Source organism: Pygoscelis adeliae, unplaced genomic scaffold (assembly GCF_000699105.1).
Source record: "Pygoscelis adeliae isolate BGI_AS28 unplaced genomic scaffold, ASM69910v1 Scaffold62, whole genome shotgun sequence".
Classification (NCBI taxonomy): Eukaryota; Metazoa; Chordata; class Aves; order Sphenisciformes; family Spheniscidae; genus Pygoscelis; species Pygoscelis adeliae.
In genome coordinates, this window is record NW_008824401.1 from 7829431 (window position 1) to 7845562 (window position 16132).

General features: G+C 42.4%; 2 protein-coding genes across 2 annotated transcripts in view; both read right to left on the reverse strand.

The window, feature by feature from the left end:
- The window catches only part of ZNF423 (zinc finger protein 423), a 195164-nt gene extending 179204 nt beyond the window's left edge, over positions 1-15960 (reverse strand). The window contains exon 1 of the mRNA XM_009320300.1: positions 15907-15960. The gene's annotated coding sequence lies outside the window, so the exon portion shown is untranslated. The remainder of the gene's footprint in view (positions 1-15906) is intronic.
- The window catches only part of LOC103913799, a 116855-nt gene continuing 112897 nt past the window's right edge, over positions 12175-16132 (reverse strand). The window contains 1 exon segment of the mRNA XM_009320345.1: positions 12175-12216. Within this exon segment, the coding sequence (XP_009318620.1) occupies positions 12175-12216 (42 nt within the window).

Sequence of the window (16132 nt, forward strand, 5' to 3'; positions counted from 1 at the left end):
GCACTCTGCAAACCATCAGAAACCAAGGGGTGGAATTGATACAAAGGGAAAAGATGGAACAACAGAGGGGAAAATGTATTGGGGCAGAAAGAAAATACACTTAGGCAAATTAGAGAAGCAATAATTATTTCACTGACCTTCTCATGGGTCTCGGCTTGCTTAGAACCTGCCTGGATCATTTTCCAGTGGGAAAGACAAATGTGTGGCTAAAGGAGCATGGAAGGGACCCACTTCTGCAATAACTGTGCCTGGAAGTCTTCAAAACTGTGATTAAAGACCTGAGAGGTTTCTGTGGGGCTGGTTTCATGGAGTTAGCTTCTTAGGTAAAACTCCTGTTTACACCCAGGGTATAGAGGGTGGACCTGGACCATAACCTAGCCATGGGTTTTGTGCTCTGATCAAATACCAAGTAACATCTTGGAGAAAAAAGCTTGCTGACTTTCTCTCTACAAATCTGGTTTGCTTTGGAAAAAAGGTTCTTCAAATGCACCTGAGGAAAAAAGCCACATTTTCCCAAATGTCTGCTCACGTCCCTTTGCCACTGGGTACTGCTGGCAGAGGCTCATGCCTCTGCTGTACGGGAGCCCCCCAAGCGGGGCACAGCTGGCAAAGTGAGTGGAAATTGGGAAAACAGTAGTTTACACTGCTCCAGCTGGAGCTGGGGGCGACATCTGTAGGCAGCCCAAGTGATTTAGGAGCCAAATACCCACTGAATGGCAACGGACTGTAGCAAAAACCCATGAAATTGGAAATTAATGAGAGTTAGGCACCTACGTGTCTAAATGGCTTCAGAAGAGTAGGGCTTACAAGCTTTCAGAAATGTTACCCCCAGGTCTCATTATGCGTGTGCATCTCTGCACGACCAGCACCAGGCCGGGCACGATGTCCTGATGCAGGTATCCAGACCACAGCAAAAGAATTCAGTTGCCTTTTTTTCCCATTCATTAACTTAACAAGATTCTCAACCAGAAAAGAGAGGAAAGTCTGTGCATCTCATATTATGCAGCACGGAAAAGGGTATTTAACAGGTGGCCAAGCTATTAGAGAAGCATCAGATTCTGCAAAAAGTATTACCTTCTGCATGACCGTGGCCAGCCCCTGCTGCACAAACAAACATCTCTCCTGCCCAGCAGATACACCGAGGAGATTAATACTAGCCAACAGGGAAACCAAATTAGCAGAACGACTCAAAAAGTTTCCTGCCATTTTCTGCTCATTCTCTCTTCCCCAGGTTTAAAACACGACGTGATTTTGGGCTGTGGGCTCAGTTATATTTCAGTTTGTGTTTAACACGAGCTCACACGCAAAAAATTAATGTACCTCAAATTTCCTTCCTCATTTCTTTCCTTAATACCAAACTCTGAAGTCTGCACGTTTCACTTGACAAAGCCATTAATTCAGTAATTTCACATAATTAAATCGAGCAAAGCAGAGTATTTAAATTGGAGCTAAGTGAAATATACTTCTGTGCAGCTCATGCTGTTAGAATTGTGCTGCATGCTATTCTGCTGCTGCTCATTTATTAATTTGGGATAGGCTGAAACGTGACACCGCGTAATAAGGAATGCGCTGGCTTCAATAGAATTAGAAATAAAAAAAATTAAAAAAAAAATCATAGAGGACAGCGAATCAAGCACCAAATGAAATACGTTAATCCCTCTGAATGAGCCCTCAGCAAAGCGCTTCTGAACCCAGCTGAAACCTGCACCCAGGTTTGTACTTTCCCTGCGATAACTAACTTCTGGCAAGAGGTTTTCAGCTATTTATCCCTGGAATTAGAAGTGAGCGGCACCAGTTCTCCATCGTGGTGATGATCCTTTTAGCAGTGATAACATTTTTTCTCCTAATATCTTCCTGTGTTCTTTCTTCTAGCCCTACATGGTGAAGAAAGTGTGAAAAGACATTTTAAAGGGTTAAAACTAAAGGGTTACTTTAAAGTCTTGTCTCCCTCAGCTGCTCCCCTCATTCGGCAGGTCGCGAGTGTCAGGGCAGGAGACAGCCATGTGGTACACAGCATCAGAGAACTGACAGAGCCCTCGGATCTAGCGTGAGGATGATATATGGTAAAAAAAAAAAAATGGACAGACAAAACCCTAAGTATGGATTTTTGCTGGCAAATGAGTAATAAAGGGGAAGAAATTAAGATGGCCAATAATGCAGGTAGTGGAAATACTTTATGTAATTAACAAAAGTCTCTCCAGAATACAGTGGTGGTTTTTTCCTTTCCATCAGTGCTTTCTGCTTCTCAATTTCTTATGAACTACCTTAATTGGGCTCTTCTAGATACACTGGAAGTTCCTCCACTTCTTCCTCGGCCTCGAAGGACACCTGTGAAAGGTGCAGCGCTGGACAGCTCATGATAACCCTCACCAGATACAGCTCATAACGACCCGCTCCCACTAATGAAAAGGGGGGGGGGGGGGGGGGGGGGGGAGATATTGTTGCTGTTGTAATTAAGCTTGTGAAGAGTTTAGTTGGAGAGAAATTAGATTCATTTACACGCTGCTCTGTTGCTGATGAAGCACCAGCTATTTGGGAGAACTTCTAATTAACCCTAATTTAGTTGATATGCTCTTTAGCAGCCCCATTCCCCGTGTACTTTGCACTAGGTAAAAAGTAGTAATAACAACAAATTATCCATTTTTAAAAGGCACATTTCTTTGTGGGCGCCCACTCCCAATTTTTTTCTTTAAATTATTGAACTTGCATTTTAGTTGCTGACAAGCAGGAAGATGCACACTTGAGAACTTCATCCTACAAAACAGCTTTTTCAACAGCCCCAGGCCACGGCTCACACAGGCACGGCCACCGCACCCACAGCCCCATGCAGCCCCTTTCCCACCAGCCCCATGGCTGATGCGGAAAGAGGGTTTAGGGGTTTGCTTTGGACCCTTCCACCCGATTTACAGCTATCACAGCTAGGAGTCTACGTTTAAAGAGCTTCCATTTCCTACACCCTTGGCCAATTATGCAGTGTAGCCACAATGTTCATTAACCAGATACGGTTTAAAAATATTTCACTACAGTATCAAGCTAAAAATCACTTAACTCTTATGATGTGTTTTCTCATTTAATAGTTCACTGATGGCTCCACCATGCTTCTAGTGCCAGTGGTGTATCTGTGGGTTTCTTTGCAACTCAGAAAGACATTTAAAATACAACAGGTTTACAACCTCAGTATACAAAAGAGCCCTAAAAATTCACCAGTTTTTATAAACCATTTTGGAGGAAGAGCAACACCAATTCTTATTTCAATTTCACACACAGAACACCATAAACACCAAGCACCACTTTTTGGAGGTGAGGGTGAAAAATGGAACATAATTTAGTTCTGTTATACAGAAGCATCTATGCTTTCTTGTCACAACACAAACCCAGAGATGCGAAGAGCATTTGCAGAGGTGATATTTTTCATGTCTTCAACACTGCAGCTGTCTGCACACACACTATATAAAGAAAAAATGAAGGAAAAAATGTGGATTTCTGCAACATCCTGTCCAGAAAACATTGTAGCAACCTGGCTATTAGCTAACTTGTGCAAGATTTCAGCCTGAAGTTCACCTTGATCAGAAAAAGTATATTTTTACTGCACAACCTTTTTTTCATAAGATTATAGACCAAATGCTGCTCTCCGTTATACCTGCCTACCCCTGCTGATTTTGTATATGCTTCCTGGATGTTACTGTGGAAATTTGGCAATAAATGTATTTTGCTTAATATGATCAAGGAAAAGAAGCCAAATGTTTTTTTACACAGAACATTTCTCATTCATTTAACAGGATAAATGGTCATCTGGACTTGTGTGCTAAACGCAAAGAGCCTGATATGAACTACTATCAAAGTTTAAGTTCAAGTTTTCTCAATTTCTATATGGGGGACACATTCTGTACAAATCAATGACAGCATTACAAACTAACCATTTTTCTGCAAATATAACCTACTTGATTAAATCAACAATGCAAAATGGTCTTCCCTATTGTCGCTGAAAGAAGAATGACAGACTACATACATCTTTTTTTAATATTGTCAAAATTATGCAGAGGAAAACTTCAATTCAGAACACTGTCTTCAAAATTGCCCAGTACAAAATTACTTTGAGACTTTTAAAGGAACTTCATAATGAGGAAAAAGGCAATGATCTTTCTGTTGCTACAGTTGTATCTCCTTGATATGTCAGCAAGAACGGCTTGATGTAGCCCTTCTTGGAAGAACGCTAATTCAAGTCCGAGTTACACATTTCTTTTAAAGAAAACCATAAGCGAAATCAAGTAAAGATGGAACTAATCAGTCCATCAAAACAATAAATTTATGAACTGTGAAAAGATCTGATTTAAGTCTCTGGATAAGAAATAGTTCTCAGATTTTCTTTCTGTGGATGGAAACAACCACTATCTCCGTTTGTGTTCACTTATCTGACAAAATCAGGGCACAAGAATTTAGTGTTATTTAATTTAAGTCGCCTATAGCCCCCATCCAAGCTAAATAAACCAGTAAGCCCAAGTCTACACTGTGCCCAGCTCCGAGGGCTCCGAACCCCCTCTCAATTAAATGACACCCAGGGAAAACCATCGCTCCTCCTCTCAAGGACATGGATGCCACACTCCGCTTCCCTACTTCGTTTGGGGGCTGCAGGGGAGCAGGTAGCGCAGAGCCATTGTCTTTCACTCACTTATCTCCTCCAAATGCTCTTTTCTGCTAAAGATTCACGCAACAGATGAAGATCAAACATACACAGCTAGAAGCGAACACAGAGAGGCACGTGACCAGAGAGAGCCTTCCCACCATATTTCTCTCAAATTGAAAATTCTCTCTAGCTTTGGTTCAAACAACAGCCAGAGCCTTAAAACATATACACACACTAGGCAGAGAGCCTCACCGTGCCAGTGATTTTCTTTATCCAAGCGAAAGCTTCCAACCAAGAGGGAAGAAATTTGCCTACAGGGTCCCTCCATTTTATGCTAGCAAATAACTCGCTTCAGAAATACCGCAGCTTTCAGCATTAAGGTGTTTAGAGGGGAAAGTGTGGGATGAAGTGGAATGTGAAATCCCATCATCCCACCGCAAGGAAAAACGCTGTTAAACATCTGAGTTTTCCTTTTGGAGTTTTGATGAGTTTACTAAGAAGATGTAATAGTGGAGTCACTAACTAGAATGCTTAAATTTAAGAATAAGCATGTTTTCTTTAGTTATAATGATGCAATAAAATTTCACAGCTCTCGAAAGCACCTTTCGGGTTTGAAACACAAAAGTAACACTTGCATATCAGTTTATTTGTAAAACATAAACTTCTCCCTGCTGCAAGAGCCTGGAATATGAGAGCTCAGAGTTGTGGCTCTTCCCTTTTCTGAAGAGAAATAAGCCTTTCCCCAAACATAAGTGCCTACAAGTTTCAATCCAGCAACAAAGGTGCTGAACTTCCCATATCTAGAAAATTACATCAGGAAAATATATTGCATGGATTCACTTCAAATGCATCAAAGCTTCCAACAAGAGTGGTTATTTTCAGCCAAATTACCATACTGCTGCTTAAATACCACTAAGCTGAAGGAGTCCTTCTTTATCAGTCGCAAACTGCCAACTTATCCTCAAGGAAACGCCAAGCTAAAACGCATACGTCTAAATTCACACATTGTTCAGTAGCTTTCAGAGTAATGTAATTCTGGCTTATATGTTTACATTTTTATTGCTAATTGATTTACCCCTTCTGAAGGAGATGCCTTGAACAGGAGGCGTCCCTTCCTTCTCCCCTTACCCCTGTGCTCCAGCTTCATTACAACCCCAGCACTGTTGCCAAAATGAGATCTTGCCTCATTTTTGGTATCGTGCCCTTGAAGGCATCTTATTAGAAAAGACCATTTCTTAATTAACATTTTTGATCTTTAATCTATTATGCATCCCTTTAATCCCATACGGACGAGCTTTTGGCCCACTTCCGCGGCGTGGCGGTGGGAGGCAATAGGCTGGCAATTTGTGCTGAGGGCTCTCTCCCAGCTGGGCTCCAGTGCGGCCGGCTGCAGGGCTGGCTATGCTCTCACTGGTCAGCAGCAGACATTTGCATTTATTATTTTATTGCATTTTTTTTAATAAAGACTTTAGAGAGGCACCACTCGGCATTAAAGACAACAGGCAGAAAGGCAAGCCTGCGGATGAGATCAGACCTCAGCAAGAGGCTGTCGAGATCTTAAAATAACCAGTGAAACTCTAAGTGGGAGATTTAGTGGATCACCAACATGTGAAGTGTTAAGAAAAGTACAATGTTAAGTCCCTTACATCATTTTACTTGCAAATAATTACAGCAATTACAATGTGCTAACTGGCAATTAACATTACAGGCTTCGCAACTCACCAGAATTTTTTAAAACACGCTGTGGCCCTATGTAAGTTGTCTCTTTGGTACTTCTGATTCGATGACTGTATGAGCTAATGGCTACACATTAGCTCAGCAGATCTCGGAACAGAATTGTCCACGTGCCAGATAATTTAATTAGAGGCTTGATCTTGTCAGAGCTTTTTGCAACACAGACAGTGTTTCCAAGGAAAGTGTGCGGGTTTTTTTCCTTTCTCTTTAGTGTTTTGTGACTGTCTAATAATTTCTACTAACGAATGCCAAAGCCATCCAAGGGCAAAAGGAGGCATGGATAGTAAAACACACAAACAGGCAGGCACTTCAGTCCCAAGTGTGATGAATTAAAAAATATGTAGAGCAAGACACATCGAGAAACTCTTCCACGCACACCCCAATCTATTGCCAGGTCTCTGCACACATCTATTAAATCTTCATCGCGCTGTTACTCAGCCCCAAAAAAGACAAAGGTCACTTGTCTCCAAGTGAGAGCCATAGGGTATCTCAAATCTCATTATAAATGGTCCCTTTTAACAGTTTTCTCATTTGAATTTATACACAACAAATACAAGATTATGAGATGAGCTCGGTTTATTTTGACAATGACATGGTAATTCCTTGTAGCAAGTCCAGAAAAAGGCTACTTTAGACACTAAATGACAGAAATACATACCTATCTTCTATTATGGGAAATTTTAGGCTATACTAACTTTAAAAAAATCCTTTTTTCATGAGTATTTGGCCTTAATTTGTTTTCTATACATTCTTATGCTACAGTAACCATACTTGTACTCTTGGTCTATGATAAGCTTAACAGTTCAAGACAATTTAACCAAAAATACAGTGGTAACAGTTACAGAAACTTTTACAAGTCAGGTCAATGTTGAGTAAGACCCACTAGAGGTCCCTTCCAACCCAAATGATTCTAGTTTCCTGTACTGAATAAGCAAAGATTATTTGGGCAAAGCATCATAAATTTCATGCACTTCTTCACTGCAGAGTTTCATATCAATATCTTTACTCAGCCCAGAAAACAAAGCAGGGGAGCTTGTTTATTCCATTTGTTTTTCTTCTTTTACAACCTCGTTTATAAAACCCCCATTCTCATGACCAGCACGATTTGTTTTTTTCTCAAGAAGAATGATTACTGGGGATCCACCACTGTGGCATTATTTTTTATTGATTTTTCTCGTTTAAGCAACAGGCCAATGTAATATATTCTGTTATTCCTGTTTTACATTTATTCAGGCTGGGAGCTTTGAGCTACCACTTACAACTGCAATGTGTAAACTAGTCAAAAGAGAACAGAAGTTTCTGTGAAAACCAAAGAAATTGTTCACCAGGAGACTTTCCTTCAACTCTTCAGCTGTCTGATTTCACAAAGGTAAAACCCATTGCAATCGCTTCTTACAGCAGCATGGTTTCAGCTTCGCTCACTCCTACAAGCCAGCCAAAGCAGACTTGGAAAAGCAAAGCCACTGACATGCAGAAATGACTCAAAGCAAGATGGGCTGGCAAGTGCCCATGAGTCCCAAAGCCGAAGCCCTCTGGGAAGGTTGACCTGCAGCACAGTGCACACTGCATGATGCAGAGACAAAGTAGTATAGACATAGGGCACAAGGAAGACTTTCTACTAGGTTGCGAGGCTTAACTAGCATTTGTAAAGTGGTTTGAGATCCTACATAAAAATATTTACTGAAATAAGCTCCAGAAAGTACAATTTGCCTGACCATTCAGTCTGCTTCTGTCCTCAAATCTGCAGGAGATTAGCAAATCCAGAGTGCGGCAGAATTGGATAAATTAGAGATGAGCAGGACGTACCAGGTGATCTTATCCATCCCTCTGCTAATGTAAGATCGTTCCTACAGTGTATTTTCAAGCACTTTGTCCAGTCCAGTTTGAAAATGACCGAAGTGATGGGAGACAATACCAGAGCCTATTAGATCCCACTACTGTGAGATGTTTCATGATATTCAGCCTAATATCTCCTTTGCTTTACTTTAGCCCATTACTGCTAGTTATGCCCCTGAAGGCTATTGTAAACAACAGATATAATTTTCATCTAAAACCACAGAAAATGTTCATCTAATCACAGCCCTTCACTTGGGCAGCAAGAGAGGACAAGGTAACATCACTGGAAAGAAACACCGGAAGGAAGATCCGGAGTGTGAAGAAGATGGGAAGGTGCTATGCTACGCCTTGCTGCTCTCCAGCGCTCCCTCCAGCTCAATGGCAGCATCCTTCACTGGGATGTTCATACCTGCAGAAGACCTGAACACAAGCAAGGGATGGAAAGCCAGGAAGGCTGCACCTGAGGGTCCACCCATGAAGGTGAATGACTTCCTTCAGTCAGTGCAAGGAAATGAAACACAGCATTACCGTCTCTCAGCAGATAAAGCACCAAGAGGAACACCTTTAAATAAAAAGTAAATTTGTCGCAGGGAAAAAAAATGTTGCTGGCAAGACAGGGACATGACCCCATAGAGGATGTCCCCTGCCAGCCCCAGAAGGATACACTCACGTGTGCAACTGTCCATGCCAATGGTGTATTTGTATTTCTGGCAAGATGACCCTGCCAGAAGACCCTATGGGAACATCCCCCAACCCATAGTAGCCCCATGCCAGCAGATACACCAAGCTCACAAGAAGACTTCAGATGAGGTTAACCTGATGACCCCAGAGATACTCACAGATTTGACTGAAACCTTGCTGCTCATCACCAGTCCTGATGTACTGCTGGCATCCCAGTGCATGCGAGTCTGCAGCCCCTCGCCAGCATGGTCATGGAAATCCTCCCCTTTACAGATGTTGCTTGTAGCAATTTAGGGGGACTGGCTTTAGGTACTGTGAAGCTTGGCAACACCAAAGACACACTGCGATACACCATGCTCGCTCAGCTTCTCTTAAGCCAACTGGCTTTCCAGCAGACACTGTCTTTAAAAAGCCTGGGAATGGGTGGGTGATGAGGTAGGGGGAGCACTCGATAGCTCACTGTGAAATGAGTTTTTCTTTTCTCGCCTCTTTTACCATGGAAATTAATTCTCCTCCTCTGTGTTATCGCTATAATTTTCCCAATTAACATTTTTAATAGTAAGTATTTTCTAGGAAATGCTGTAATACACAGGTGTGTGCTTCTAATTTAAATACTGACACCCATGCTGTGTTCACATCTGAATACCACTCCTTCTTGCCAGAGATTCCCTCCCCAAACAAGAGGGGAACACCTATGGCGCCACACCACCAGAGATGCCTCAGCGGATTCGTGGGGCGGCTGTTTCCATGACAGATGCACGTGTCGGTGCTGCGCTGCGCCGCACCACATGCGGCGAGGAATCTCATTTTTTATACTTCCCCTTTCCCTGAAGGTGCTACAGCCACGGGATGTTGGTCGGACCTCAGGGACCCCCAGGGACACCCTGTCACTCCAGCCAACAGCTTCCTCCGGCAGCGCCACGTCCCCCTTCCCGCCAGCCCAGGAGCGCTGGGAGCAGATACTTGCTCCCAGGAAGCCCTCACGCCTGCAGATGCAGAGTTGTGCTGTGAGCTCCTACAAACAGAGTAATCTGGGAAGGGTTTATAATTACTCGTATTTTTTCTTTTTATATTATCCCAGCTCCAAAAATCTTACCTCTGTCTTGGATGTTCACCCACCACCACATTATCTGAGTATCATGTACTTTCTATCACTTCACCTTCTGTTTGAGAAAACACTATCAAAAGTACTTTCTTTAAAAAAAAAAAAAAAAAAAAAAAAAAAAAAAAAAAAAAAAGATAAATTAGTATTTATAAGAGTATTTATAAGTAAAAGTTTGAAGTTAAAAATTAAATTTTATAATTAGGAAAGGAGAATTAATTTTTTTTTCTCTTCTGAAAGGACACATTACTATGTTACATCATAAAAACCCACACATTACCAAGGAAAATAAAAGTTCAACTTAGAATAAATAAAGAATGCAGCAGCCAGAGCTACAAACCTCCCTACCTTTATTTCTAGTTTGCATTTATTTCAGTTTTGGCTGCTTCCAAAGCAGATATTTAAAATTTTGAGAACCTCAGACTATACTGACTGGGCTGCATGCTGCAGGTCCACGCAGAGACAAGGACGCTGTTTTTAAAAACCAACGTAAGAAAGCCAACCAGTTGAGATCACATATTTCATAGTATATTGAAAAAATATTCAACTAAGAAAGTTATCAAAGTCTTCTAGGTTCTTTGCTAAGTTCAAAGGTTTATTTCTTTGGAAATCCTTACACACTGTAATCAGAATCTTCTCATTGATTTACTAATGAAATCAGCTTTTAGAATATGTCTGAGCTTGTGAAGGCACTCAGGATGGGTAATTTCAGAGTACTTGCAAGATAACAGGTTTCTAATGCCCACTGAATTGCAACCGACCTTTTCAATGCTCTGCAGAAGAGATCCCAGAATTTCATGTTGAGGGTGTTTAGGAGGGGTTTTTTCACCGTTCTGCCATTTAGAAGTTAAATAAGACAAAATACAATACACGTAGAAATAGAGAAAAAGAGCTTGCTGTCTATGGGAGGGCAGTCTCTCTCATCTGGACCTTCCTGACTTACTCCTGACACAGCCCATGCCCAGCGGGTCATGCAGCTGGAGCAGGACCAGCAGAGGCTCTGTGGGAGCTGCCAGGACACATGGGCAGAGAGCAGGGACAGCCCTGGGTACTGCAAGGATGGGGTCCTGCAAGGATGGCGGCCGTGGTGGGCATTGGGCAGTGGACCACGCCAGGGCATGCAAGCCCAGGGTGCTGGAGAAAGGCTGAGGGGACAACAAACTTTGTGTGGCCAAAACAGGCCTCTGAAAGGGGAAAGGTGAGGAAGGAGAACACATTTTCTGTAGCTTATCTGAATAAACAGAAAAGGGGAAAAAAATACCACATGAATACTTGCAGGGGGAAGTCTCTGTTCGTTTCATGAGACCCTGGCTTTCTCATCTGTTTTGCTCCTTTGGCAGCCAAAATTAAACCGAACCCTACAAAGCAGTTAGAGGAGAACAGAAACCCTCAACACTTGGGGAGCAGACAGCAGCAGCACCAGATCAGAAGACTGACGGTGGAAGAGAGCACAGGGAACAGCCAGGAGGGAACGGGCAAGGAGAGCCCCGAGCAGTAGAGATGGCATTAAAAACGCCCCGGCACAGGCTCCGGTAGCTCTGAGCGAAAATAAGTCTCCAAACTGTGTCAAGATGTTCCTCCTCTGAAGATACCAAGTGAAAATTGTGATTTCACAATTCACATGGGAGACGCCATGCAAAGCGGAAGAGAGGGGAAAAGGAGTGACCAACGGGTGGTTGTCTTTTATTTTGTGGTTCATTTCTCAAAAGCTGCTGCTTCCCCTTTTCTTTTTTTCCTCCTTAAAGGAGGGAAACTTTAAAAGAAATTGCAGAAGGCAATTAAAAATATAAAGTAGCATACTGTATAAAACAAGCACGTGGGAGAACTCCTAATGGCAAAACATCAAATGTCTGAGTCCTAAAATGTTGTGGGGGTTTTTTTCCCCACGCTGCACTTTGTTAACACGTCCCTCACACGCGCGCCCAGCTGCTGTGGCGAGCTCAGTGGCAGGGACGGGAAATCTGGAGCCAATGGGGAAGGGGGGAATATCAACCTGTTATCTATTTTCATTATTTCTGGAATGTTGCAATTGAATGATACTAACGTTGTGTGCTAATGGATGGTTCGGCACTGGCGTTGGAGAGGCCCTTCCAGACACAAACACTGCAAAGATCCCCCCATGTTCAGCAAACACATGCGCACAGAGACATACCCAGTGCCATTTATCCCAGCACTCAAGCTACGGGTCCACAGTCCCCTATTTCCCAAACTCTTTCTTGATCAGTGTCATAGCTCGTAGCTGCACACAAAAAGAAGATACCTCAGTTACCTCAAAAGCAGACACAAAAAGTCAGGCTTTTAGGTCTGCAGGCTCCTAAGGAGAAGACAGAATCTGCTCTGTTTGCCCCAGACAATTCAGCCAAGATTCCCCGGGGCCTCACAGTCAGGCTAATGAGAAACTCCCCGGCAACTCCCATGTAAAATGCTTTCATAGGTCTTTAAAATGCCTTAAATTCTCTATATATTTAGTAAGACTTTTTACTTCTTTAAAATGTCCCTTGTTGCTCCTCAAGATAATACTCTCGTGATGTATTACAATAGCAATGCAGCATTGTCTGGCTGGACCCTTGCTTTGCAAATATTGAATCTTATTTTCCTCTTGGCTTCGAAGCAGCAGAAAACCCTTTTGCAAAGCAGAGGCGGGCACTTGTCTGGCCCCCCAGCAGCCCTGTCCAGCCCACCCTCTACTGACGCTTTTGGAGAGAGACGGATGGGCTTCAAAGGCTGCACGTGCTGTTACGAGGGAAAAGCAGGGGGAAGGAGTACTCAGCTGTGCTCTTCCTCTGGGACAGAAAACGTCTCTGCCTCTTACACAGCAAAACACTACTGACCTACTATTTAACAGCAAGCTAAGTCCTCAGATTAAGAGAGGAAGGAAAAGCTTTTTTTCTTCCTTTTACATTAAGGAAAAAAATGTTTACAAGACCTGAAAAGGAAGGAAATTCACTATATGCCCATTGTTAAACAGGGCTGGTGGACACCCAGATTATTTACCCTGGCATGAGGGCAGCCTCGGCCTCCTTATACATTTTCCTGATTCTCTAGGTTAATACATACAGCCTTTAAGTTGTGGTTATGAAAAAAAAAATTGTAAAACTATTTCTAGCTGTATTTAAAATACTTGAATAAATTCCTCAGTGCAACTACGCCAAGGGTTGGATTCCTGCAAAGCATTTCACCTTCACAGGTTTTACCAGGAACGAGCAGTTAAACCAGAACAGACAGCAACTTGCGCACATACTCTACCATAGGAAAAAGGATGGTGCCCTGTGCTAAGCCATCACCGAACAGACCTGTCCGAGCGCAGGATTTCTGTTGCCAATGTGTCCACTGCCAAATTTCCATGAGCTGCACTAAGCAGCTCCCATGAGCAGCCCCTCGCCCAGTGCCACGGTCCAGTCAGGGATGCACAAACCATGCACCTTCACTGCATTTCAGCAGCAGAGAAGACCACCATGAGACACAGAGCTTGGACCCCAGTGTTTGACATGTCTTGCCCTGCACCTACAAACCCTTACGCCTGACCTGGGGACAGACAGCTGTCACAGCTACCTGGACAAGCCCCATGACTGCAGATTCAACTCATAATCACAAAAAAAATTTCTGGTATAACTTCTACTGGTTTGATGAACAAAATAAGATATAGCAGCAAAAGCATCTTCTCTCCCCACAACTGCACCTATATAAATATTTTGCTAGTATTAAAAAAAAAAAAAGTTAAAAAATTACATTCTACCTGCTCTTGCTGTCCCTACATACCACACCACCCCGGGACCGCCACTCCCCCGGCCCACAGCAGCTGCGCAGAGTGCCAATAGATTTTTTCAGAAGTCGCTTTGTATGTGTTTGCACACACACAGAGATGTACAAACACATACAGGAGAAGAAGGGAGAGAAATATGTTAATGTGAAACATCTGGCAAATGTTTCAGAGTTAACAAGTCCCGGGTTTGGCCTTTTGGTTTTTTCTGTTGGGGGGGTCAAGGAAGGGGAGGTGATTTTGTCATTTTGGGCCAGGGAAGGAAGGGGCACGAAACGAGAAGTTGAAGTGTGTTTTTTCACCCTTTATTGAACTTCAACATCACACTACTGGAGCTAATGCAAACAGGAAGATCATAAAAGAACATAATGAAAGTCTCGCACACTGGGACTGAGGGACTGGTTTCAGTTACTGAATGTAGCTTTGGAGGCACACCACACAAGAGCCAGTGACTCTATTCAGCCATACTAGGGCTTTTTCAGCTTTTTCTAGGTAGTTCCTCAGTCATATTCCAGCCTTCAACCTCTGTCCCATGCACTGCGCCCTGTCTTGATAGGATATTGTATTGCATCTTTATACACATGCAAGATTGACATCTGTAGCTACTAAACATATTAAGAGGAAAATCCCCCAATTAGCACATATTTTCCTTAAGCTGCCATAAATCATGCATACAATACGTCTTATCCCACATCCGTCTTGAATGGGAGCTGTAATTATGGGTGTAAATGAAGAAAAATGGAGGAGACTCAACTGATTTGGGAAAAATCTTTCACAGGCTGTCTTTTACTTACAACGTAGTCATCAATACCATCCAGAAATCCCGAAGTAACTCCCACTCTGCACAGAAATGATTTGTTGTTGTTGTTGCTGTTTTGAACCTCAGCCTGTGTTAAATTTAATACAATTCAAGACTTGTGATAGATAACACCAGTAACTCCACTGCTGTTTGAGACGAAGGTCAAGCAAGAGAGCCAGTGAGTGCTCTTTTCATGCACCGTTAGCTCCAGGCACAAAGGGGCCTTCGACATCGCAGCTGGAGGTTTGCTGCAGCAGCAGCAATATTTGCTATCAAAGACTAGTGAAAACACAAACCGCTTAAAACAGCCGTAGCGCCCAGAGAAGATGCACCCAGCGCAACTGAGAGCACAGTTGGTACAAACTGAAATGTCACAAAGTACCAGACAAAGGCAGTTTATGCCTTCAAGACCAGCTAGATGCTGACTTCAGTAACAAAAGTCTCCTGTGAGCCAGTCTCCCTGTGACTTTTATAAAACCCATACTAACCAGGAATGCAACACCATTGCTAATTTTCATATTACTGCTCAGTTTCTGACCTGTTTTCACGTCGCTGCTGAGCTTCTAAGAGAATACCGTCGCACAGTCCAGTATGAAGAGAACACAGAAATAGACTTATTGGCTTCAAAATCAAAAATGTTCTGAGAATTTCATAAGTGTTAAAGACATAATAGACAGTAAAATATCTTTACACAGGGCACAAGCAGTGACTGAGATGTCGTTAGTTACTTTAAATGTAAACTAATCTGACATTTACCCTCACATTTGTATTATCAATACATATTACACAACTACAGACAAACTTGCTTTATCCTGTTCAGTTTCTTGAGCCTCTTTTTATTCAAATTATCAGTGTAACACAGGTGAACAAGCCCCAAACACATGTTTAAGCATTATTACTATCAAGCGACCAAAAGCTGGTTCAAATGTTAAATCTTTCTACCATGGCGTTGTACCACTTTTTATTCTCCAGCCCTGACAGTACTTTCCAATTTCCTCCAAGAGGAGAAATACACACATTCCAGTTGAGACCGAGGTTTAAAATTCCTATTAAAGCAGCTTTTATGTAATTAGATTGGAATGAATGTGCAACAGTGCCCATTGCAGAAAACTTCAAAGTGGTTATACTGGAGAAATCACAACCCGTTTCAGTATGCCCACAAGAAGAAAGAATGGCTCTCTGGAGGATAAGAGTATATTAGTCTTTGTATGTAATAGATTTTATTGACCATATGGAACTGATATAAAAATTGTGTTGCAGTGGGTAGTCTTGGATTTGAGACAGGAATGTGACATACAAAATACAGTTCCTGCTAAAAGCCTGGCAGCTTTCTGGCAGTTTTTGCAATCAGGAGAACCTAAAATATTTACCTGATTGAGTCACTGATGAGTCCCAGGTCAAAGCAAAATCTGAAGATTCACCCTCTTCAACTGAAAAAGAACAAAAATAAGTTGTGATTGCTAAAACAAACCAACTGGAAAGCAAAGCCATCAGAAAACTAGGTCCACTATGACATTAAGTATTAAAACAGACTTCTGCACTGGTGAAAAAGAACTTACTGCTTTCTATTAAATAATTCATAAGCTGAAAATTTAA